This window comes from Nicotiana tomentosiformis, chromosome 3 (genome assembly GCF_000390325.3).
Source record: "Nicotiana tomentosiformis chromosome 3, ASM39032v3, whole genome shotgun sequence".
Taxonomy (NCBI): domain Eukaryota; kingdom Viridiplantae; phylum Streptophyta; class Magnoliopsida; order Solanales; family Solanaceae; genus Nicotiana; species Nicotiana tomentosiformis.
In genome coordinates, this window is record NC_090814.1 from 9,823,967 (window position 1) to 9,833,932 (window position 9,966).

Consider the following 9,966-nt stretch of genomic DNA (forward strand, 5'->3'; position numbering starts at 1 on the left):
TCAAGTGCGTCCCATAATTCGTTCGAAGTATTTATCGCACTGTACACATTGTACAAGTCATCCTCTAAAGCTCTTAAGATATAGCCTTTGCAAAGAAAATCTACCTGCTTCCACGCCTCAACAATCATGAATTTCTCGTTGTCCGCCATGTCCGCAGCAGGCACTGGAGGTTCTTCGCTAGTGAATTTCTGCATACCAAGTGTGGTAAGCCAGAAGAACACCCTTTGCTGCCATCCTTTGAAGTTGGCTCCGGAAAATTTCCCCGGTTTCTCTGCCGGTGGAACAGCAGTCCGTCTTGACGAGGCTATCGTCGTTGCCGCAATAGTCGCAGAAGAATTTCCGTTATCAATTGCCATTTCTCACTGTAAACAACAAAAGAGTTCAATTAATGGCAAAATCAGAACAGTAAACAATACTGTTATTAACAAAAAACAGTATGTATAATAAATAAAATCGAAGTTTTTATATATTGTTTCACAGAAAAACGATGATGTTTTTATGTTCTTCAAATCGTTTTATGAATTTCAATACTCTGATGAAGTTTTTTATATTTTCAAATCAGAATAGTAAAATTCAGAAGGAGTAGAAAACCACACAGGTTTTAATCTCCACAAACAAAATACAGAATATAATAAAACTAATTTCCTTAAGAATGTTATAATTCTGTATTGCTGTAATAAACAATTAAACTTTTTGAAAAAAAACAAACAGAAAGTTAGTAATACTTGTTTAACGAAATAGATTCTGAAAAACAAAAAACAGTATAGGAATAAATCGAACCCACTGAATACATAGTGTGTCCTTAAGGAAATTATTCCCCTCAAGTACCCGAGATGCTGGAATATATCCTCCCAGGATAGAACGATTTAACTCACCGGAGTGTTAGTATCAAAACGCCGGTGAACAGCGAGCCACTCGAAGGCTGTAAAACACACTGAAATTTATTGTGCAGAAGAAGAAGAAGAAGCTCAGAAAATTTCGTAAGGAAAGATTCTGGGATTCAAACTCTATTTATAGAGTTGCTGGCATTGTTTCTGAAAAGGTTTGTAACATTTCAGAAACAACCATGGCTGTTGGAAAAGAGTTGTTTGAAATATTACGGGAAAAATATATTTAAAATAATCCGGGAAAGAAAACGGGCCTGACCGAACCGGGTTGCGGGTCATGAGTTATTTTGGATTGAATTTTTTCGTTAATTATTTAATTAATTAATTAAATAATTGAAAGGAATTTTGTCCAAAAAGACTCCGAAGCCGAAGCGACGACGGCGCGAGGCTTGCCTTTTTCTTTACTCTTTAAGAGCTAGAAGAAGAGCAATTATATATATACCCATCAAAAGCCTCTTCTTCCTCCGATATGGGACAATGTCCCTTTGCCAAGGGAAACTCAACTCTTTTATTTTCCCTCTATTTCTTATTCACCCTCTTTAAGTTACACAAGCTTAAAATCCCAACACGTGGTAGTGGATAGGTACAACAAATATGCTCATTTTATTGCTTTAACTCATCCTTTTACTGCCTCTCAAGTAGCCAGAATATTTATGGATACAACGTATGGCTTGCCTAAGAGTATTGTACCTGACAGAGACAAAGTTTTCCTTTAGCAATTTTTGGAAGGAACTCTTTAAGAATTTGCAGATGCAGTTGCTCTACAGTTCTGCTTACCATCCTTAAACGGATAGTCAGACTGAGAAAGTAAATAGATGTCTTAAAAATTATTTGAGGTGCATGACAGGACATAAGCCAAAAGATTGGAACAAATAGTTATCTTCAGCTGAGTTCTGGTACAATAGCAACTACCATTCTTCTTTGAAAATGACTCCTTTCAAGGTTATGTATGGATATGATCCACCACAACTCTCTTTTGAGTTGGTGGCACAGTCTAAGCTGCTATTGACCAAGTGCTTAAAGAAAGTTAATGGCTAAGGTATTGAAAGAGAATCTAGAAAAAGCTCAAAACAGAATGAAGATGTATGCTGATAAAAGGAGGACTAAAAGAGAGTTTAATATAGGTGATTGGGTGTTCGGAAGCTACAACCATATATACAAACTTCCATAGCCGTGAGAAAGAGCTTGAAGTTGGCTTCTAAGTTCTATGGTCCTTATCAGATTGTTCAGAAGATTAGGCCAGTTGCATACAAGTTGAGCCTGCCATCAACATAAAAAATACACCCTGTATTTTTACATTTCTCAGCTCAAAAGAAAGTAGGACCACAAGTTATTTGCTCAATATATCCTCCCATGTGTTCTTCAGAAGGGCAACTACTGATAGAACCCATTGTTGTACTTGACAGAAGGATGGTGAAGAAAGGAAACAAGGCTACAACTCAGATTTTAGTGCAATGAACATATCTGTTACCAGAAGAAGCTACTTGGGAACACTACAATTTCATCAGGTCACAATTTCTAGACTTTGATGAACCTCGAGGACAAGGTTCTAAAGGGGAATGAATTGTCAAGAATGAGAATTTAACCAAGTTTTTAAGTTATGCAATCGAGTCCCAGGCAACTTTAAGTTGTAGTTTTTATTATTTCAATTTAAGTCCCTTAATTTAGTAGTTTTAATTCAATGAAGTCCTCATTTCTGTTACTGGAAATGGGACATGTGTCCTGCCCTAGGATATGTCATAGGATCCAATGTTAGATTTCTGTTATATATGCTGGTACTGTACTGAGAAGGTTATCCGAAATTTGAATACAATTTTCCTATTTTCTCTCTTACTCTTCTCTCTCTTCTCAATTTCTGTCATTTCCGAGTACAAGAGCATGCTCTTGCTACAGATTCTAAGAATTTCACGCAGTGTTTGTTCATGTTTTGTTCATTTTTCAGTGTCTGTACAACTCATTGGAGAACATTGCACAGAAAGGACCTTACAAATCTTTATTTAATAAAAGGTTACTTTTTGACCAGACTTTGTTTTTTCTTTACACAATATATCCTATGTGCAAAGGTTAAAAATCGATCAAGTGAAATGGGGCAAGGTTACAGGGGCAAAAGTGTAAACAAGCAAAAATATAGCAAAAACATATGACAGATGTTCTTCGTTCATTACTATTATCAGATTTTAATAATTTAAAATTACATCTTTTTATCTATTTAGAAAATCTAATTTTTTTAACCACATTGACATAATTCTTTCGTCATAGATATGCCTTAAATAATACTTTTTTCAATCCTTTTATCTGCACTTCTTGATTTTAACTACTCTTCTGGAGGTAAATACACAAAATATGTTTATATATTCCTAATAAATGATTATTTAGTCTTTTAACAGTTTGAAAAGGCTAAACATGTGTAAAGCAAGTTTCTCCAGTCTTCTTGCTTATGCAAGTCTTTTATGGCTATATTTTCCCCTTTTTTTCCTTTTTACCATGATAAAGCCTTAGTTTGATTTTACATAATTGATACGTATATAATACTATTGTCTAGGTACTGACAAAATATTTGATATTGTTAATAAAGTTGCTAATGTCGATGCATATGCTATTCCTTGAATATTCATTAGTAATATTTATTTATATACGAATATCTATTACTAACATTATTTATATTGATAAGAGTTCTTTTAAATTAAAGTACACTTTGGTAGAACTTATTGTCGAAAATTTTAACTTTTAACTATTAAAGTATTTCGCTTTTTGTACGTGGAGTCCACCGCAGTACATCTATTAGTTTGAGTGCCTTTATCCATTAGTAAACGCGTAAAGTAAACACATCAATTTTTACGTAAAAAACTACTCGGCTCAAAAGATGCGAAAATTACGACCTACTACGTAAGATTTTTAACTTCAACTTCACTAGAACAATGAGGCAAATATATCGATTATAAATTTGTAACTCAATACTCTCCAGTACTCCTACTCTAACTATTTGATTTACAAGTTACTCTAACTTGCAAAACCAAACACTTACTCTAACTCACTGATTGTATGTGATACTTTGATTACAACTCGATTTCCTAAAACACATTTACTAGACTGACTCAAGAATAACACAATACTAGTATTCGACTTAAGTGTAGAAAATATAGTTCTTCAGTTGATGAGTGAAAGGATGATCTCATCAGTTCAAAATGATAGTATTCAAATTCCCTGGACTCCGAGATCTTTTAGGAGTCTTATGCGTAGTCAGATTCTGGTTTGATAGGACTCCAATTGCTCCAAGGACTCCACAAGTCTTGAGACTCTTGTCTCCTACTTATGCATGTGTATCTTCTTGGGAAACTTCTCTTATCATGTTTAACAATCTTCTTCCAACAAACTCGGGCCTGCGTAACTTTGAAATAAAGTTATTGTCTTGCAAAGACGTACAATCATCAACCTTGATGAACTGGTCCTTAGCCCTGAGAAACTGGTTCTTAGAGCAGTTAAGCAGCTACGGTGAGGACCTGGTTTTTAGAATATTTCATCTGAATAAACTTTGTTAATCATCAAAATCTCAATACTCAAAAAATACTTTCTCAGTAGTTCCTTGATATATTTTTGCTGATGTATCATGGTCCTGTAGGTGTTTGCTTGATTTGTAACCCTAAGAAGAGGTTCAATTCACCTATCATGCTCATTTCAAACTCATTCCCCATCATCTCAGCAAATTTCTTGCACATTGCTTCATTAGTAGCTCCAAAGATAATATTATCCACATATACTTGCACAATCAGAATATTTTTGCCGTTGCTCCTCATAAACAGTGTGTTGTCCACCTTTCCTCTACAAAGTTATTGGTCAAGAGAAATTTTGAGAGTCTTTCATACCAAGCTCTTGGAGCCTGCTTCAGTCTATACATGGCTTTGTCTAACTTGAACACATATTCAGGAAATTCTTCACTCTCAAACCCAAGAGGTTATTTAACAAACACTTTCTCCTTCAGGTAACCATTCAAAAATGCACTCTTTACATCCATCTAATACAGGGTAAACCCCATGTGTGCAGTAAAAGCTATTAGCATCCTTATAGCTTCAATTTTGGCTACAAGTGCAAATGCCTCATCATAATTAATGCCTTTTTCTTGATTGTATCACTGAACCACAAGTTTGGCCTTGCTCCTTGTGATATTTCATTGTTCATTCAACTTATTTCTGAACACCCATCTGGTAGCTATGACAATTCCGTTCTTGGGTCTTTGAACCAAGTGCCATACCTTGCTTCTTTCAAACTGATTTAGCTCCTCTTGCATGGCTATAATCCAATCTGGATCCTTTAGAGCTTCCTTTATATTCTTAGGTTCAACCTGTGAGAAAAATGCTGTAAGTGCAGATAAATTTCTCAGAGATGACCTGGTTTGCACTCTAGCATTAGGATCAGAGATGATATTCTCAAAGGGGTGTGAACTTTGATATTTCCATGGTCTAATATGCATCTCCAGAGATGGTTCACCCAAGGAGTGACCCAAAGGAACAATATCAGCAGGTACAACTTCATCAGTCGGGTTAGCAGTCAGAGTAGTTCTCTCTTCTTCTTGTTCCTCATGATCACTCTCAGCTTCCTTAGGATGTCCTGATTCATCTTTATATTAAAGTTCGGATTCTTTAGAAGCTCCTTCATCAGTGAGCCTTATGTCATAGTCTTTATCCTGTAGACCTTTCTCAGCCATGCTGTTAGATTCATCAAAAATAACATGAACATTTTCTTCTACGCACATAGTTCTTTTATTAAAAACTTTATAGGCTTTACTATGTGGTGAGTAACCCAAGAAAATTCCCTCATCACTTATGTCATCAAACTTACCTAGAGCTTCTTTGCCATTATTGTACATAAAGTATTTGCACCCAAACGCTTTCAGGTGAGTGATGTTGGATTTTCTTCCTCTAAGTAACTCATAGGGAGTTTTCTCAAGAATGGGTATGATAATATATCTATTTAGCAAGTAACAAGCAGTATTGACTGCCTCAACCCAAAATCTCTTAGGCAGTCCACTAGCAATCAACATGGTTCTCCCCATGTCTTCTAGAGATCTATTCTTTCTTTCCACTAGGAGTGTTTATGGTTCGATTTGGGTTGGTTTTTATCTTAAAAAAACCAAACCAAATACATCGGTTATTCAAATTGTTGAACCAAACCAAACCAAATTAATAGAAATTTATAGATTTTGGTTTTTGTCAGTTTTTTTTTGATTTTTCGGTTTTTTCGATTTTTGTCGATTTTTTTACGAATACATGAGTTGTGGCCTTTATGATTCCTTTTGGAAGGGGTTTTCTTTCGGTTGAATGACTAGTAATGAGAAACTCAATAATGAAATGACTGGATAAATAAACAAGATATCCCAACTTTTCACAAAAAGTACATAACAAATTTTCGGCTTCTTTAGAACTCTAGCCAAAGAGTACAGCTAAAAGAGAGAAGTTATATGACCTTTCTGGCCACATAAAAAAATTATACAAGTATGTCCAATTTTTATATCACTCACTACTCAGACTTGTGCACTTAAAACTTCATTATACAAATAAATACATATCTACAATCCCTCATGAAAAATGAAATGCAACCTTGTAGTTGAAGATGGAGCTAATCACCAGAGACACACATTAATGCTATTTTATCACCCCAACTTTAGAAAGTTAACAGAAGATTGCAAAGTCACAAAATTTATATTACAATAATAAAATTATAACAGGATATTATAAAACAGTTTTTCATATGGCAAAGTAAAGCATCCACATCAAAAAATACAACCAAATTCCAAGCAACAAGAATATGGTTGAAGCCAGTTCCATCATCCGATCTAATCAATGCTCAAAACATTATCGGGATATTCTGAAAGAGATAAAAAAAATATAAATATTAAGCATTAAGTAATTCACAAATATAAATATATTCATAATGAGTTAAATGTATAAAATTACCTTTTTCAACTATTTCAAGTTTTTGGATTTCTTCTAAAATATCTTCAATGTTGCATTCTTTGGGAGTTGGCCTGAGCCATTATTGAGTGCAAATTAGAGCTTCTACCGTATTTGGCGATAAAGAACTTCGATATGAATCAAGAATCCTCCCACTAGTACTAAAAGCCGATTTAGATGCAACAGTAGAAACAGAAATTGCAAGAACATCTCTTGCAATCCTAGAAACAATTGGATACCTTTTACTTGCATCTTTCCACCAAGACAAGATATTAAAATCTTTGGCCAACTCCAAATCATCTATCAAATACCTCTCAAGATCAGTCTTACTTCCTTCATTATCTTGCTCTTGCAAATATTTTTTCCATTGTGATTTCCATATCTCTCCAGTATCACCTTCACTCATCTACTAACTTGACCTCCCAAAATCTCATCAGAATTTTCAGCAGAAGAATCTTTATAGCAATTATACAAGCGAGATAGAGTATCTATCACTTTGTCTGATCTCAAATCTCCCACCGCAGAACCATAAGATTTAGCAAAAATGAACTTCACATACCTCATCTTATACCAAGGATCCAACATAATAACAACAAATAATAATATATTCATATTATCAAAGTCACCCCAATATATATCAAACTTGAGTTTTATCTTAACAACCATATCAATCAGAACTTGATCATCACCTTGAGAATTTTTGACAATAAAGTTAAGAAGATAAAAAAGCTCATGGAAGAAAGAATTTGAAGTAACATACAAAGTTCCTGAAAATTTCAAAGTAATCTGGTAGAAAATGTCAAGAAACTTTGTAAAAACTTTTACCTTCTTCCAATCATCCCTACTTGGGTACGCTGCTTTTCCAATCATATCTAGACAATACTTTTGGTACTTGTGATCATCAATATACATTCTTGAAAAGGCCTTCTCAAATTTTATAGCTGTACTTAACATCATATAAGTTGAGTTCCACTTGGTTTCACCATCTAAACTCAAAAGGCCATGACCATCAATCTTTACCTTTTCAATAATTGATTTAAAGGAAGCTAATCTTGCAGAAGAGGACTTAACATACTTCACAGAATTTCTGACCCGAGAAATAGACTCAATATGATCACTTAATTCTTCTTTTACAATTAAATTCAAAATGTGAGCATTACATCTAACATGTAGAAAGTCATTTCCAAAGACAATTCCTTTCCAATCCTCAATCCTCCCTTTCAAGTATCTAATTGCTGCATCATTAGCAGTTGCATTATCTAGGGTCACGGTGAATAGATTTTCAATTCCCCAATCTAACAAACAGACCTCAATACCCTTTGCAATTGTTTCACCCTTATGATCTGGAACTTGAAAAAAGTTCAGAATTTTGTTTTGCAAGTTTCAATTATCATCAATCCAGTGGGCAGTTATAACCATGTAAGTTAGGTTTTGGAGCGATGTTCACGTATCACTAGTAAGACATACATGTTGATTTTGAATATGTTTTTTAAGCTTTTCTTTATCCTTATGATAAAATTTTAAATATTGCCTAGCAATAGTCAAACGAGAGGGTAACTCAAAATTAGGCACAACAATTGACATTAATCTTTTAAAACCTTCCCCATCGACGACTTTAAATGATTGTTCATCAATGATCACAAATTCAACAATAGCCCTTCTTACTTCATTGACATTATACACAACTCTTTCCAGTTTACAAGTACCAACACTACCTTCTTGTCTACTTCCTTTAATTGGGTAAGAACTGAGTGTTGTCTGTGTTCTGTCAATGAATCTAAAAGGGGATTTCTTACAAACAATATTCAAATGGTTCCATAATGTAGTAGTCCCATTTTGTTTAGTATCGGAAGCAAAAGTTTTAGTACAGAAACTACATTTTGACTTATGCTTACCATCTTTATCAAAAAATTTAGAAAAGTATTTCCAAATGTCTGATGTTTCCCTCCCAAGGCCAGAATCATTTTCATAAGGTATTGCTCTTTTATGCTTTTTAGGAGGAGTAGGAACACTTGAATTAATACCTGGAGTATTGTTGCCTTCAAGCTGAGGAATTTCCTGAACCTCAGTTTCTGAATCCATCTGCTAAGAGAGACGAAACAGGCAAACAATGGTCAAGAACAAAAAGAACTACATAAGTGATACAAAAATACTTTACAATTTCATGTAAATTATTTTTAAATTATCCATTAAAAAAAAGATAACTAGTTGGGGTTAAGACCAAAAAGAAAGGCAAAAACCTGCTCATTTCTCATAGTTGTGGTTGCCATCGGTCGCTGTCAAGAATTTTAGAGGGAAAGAGGAGAGAATTTTGTTTGGCCTGGAAGCTGCGTATGTTTTGTTGTGAAGGGCTGAAAGAGAATCAAATAAACCCTAAGGAATTAAAGACCTTTTGTCTTGACAGGCTAAATTGACATAAGCTCATTGCAGTTAAAGAAATATTTCAAAGGTTAGGCCCAAGAGAGTAAAATATTACATATACTGTAAAGAATATTTTAGAAATAATATATATATATAATTTTTAAAATAGGTATCTATATAATCAGTTTGGTTCGGTTTTTTTCGGTTTTATTTTTGTATAAAACCAAAACCAAACCAAATTTTGTCGGTTTTTTAAAATTAAAAACCAAACCAAGTTAAACCAAAAAGATGTCGGTTTTTTTTCTCGGTTTGGTTCAGTTTTTTGTTTTTTCGCGAACACCCCTACTTTCTACAATGCCATTTTGTTGTGGAGTTCTAGGTGCAGAGAAGTTATGATCAATGCCATGTGTGTTACTGTCACGCCCCAAACTCGAGGAGCGCGACCGACGCTCAACCGAGTAAACCCAGTCGAGAAAGCCTAATTTACATTAACATCTCATCATTACTCATGCATGATTTACCATAACATAGTTAGATCTTGACTTTCATATTGAATACATTTGGCTCAATAGCCCATAAATTTTTTCTCATGATGGTTACACAACTTTATAAAAAGCTGTAAATACTGTGAACATAAATACATGACAAAACTCAAATCTTTAATTACATGACCCACAATGTACGTGGAAATTCTATGACAATAGATACCTAAATACATAAAATAAACTAGACCCAAACACCCACTAGAACTGTAGCGGGCTCACCATAAG

General features: G+C 34.2%; 1 protein-coding gene across 1 annotated transcript; it reads right to left on the reverse strand.

The window, feature by feature from the left end:
* Nucleotides 1–7,237: 7,237 nt before the first annotated feature.
* LOC138907348 (zinc finger BED domain-containing protein RICESLEEPER 2-like) lies at nucleotides 7,238–9,105 on the reverse strand. Its single transcript, XM_070197946.1, has 3 exons — nucleotides 9,076–9,105; nucleotides 8,434–8,917; nucleotides 7,238–8,178 (listed from the first exon to the last, which is right to left on the reverse strand). The coding sequence occupies exons 1-3, from the start codon at nucleotides 9,103–9,105 to the stop codon at nucleotides 7,238–7,240; spliced, it is 1,455 nt and encodes a 484-aa protein (XP_070054047.1).
* Between the last annotated feature and the right edge of the window lie 861 nt (nucleotides 9,106–9,966).

Bases quoted from the DNA above. Each gene is read 5' to 3' on its own strand.
- LOC138907348 (XM_070197946.1), bottom strand. From the start codon at position 9,105: ATGGCAACCACAACTATGAGAAATGAGCAG. The intron at 8,918-9,075 runs GTTTTTGCCTTT...CTCTCTTAGCAG, and splicing joins CAACTATGAGAAATGAGCAG to ATGGATTCAGAAACTGAGGT. The intron at 8,179-8,433 runs GTTTTAAAAGAT...TTCAAGTTCCAG, and splicing joins TAAAGTCGTCGATGGGGAAG to ATCATAAGGGTGAAACAATT.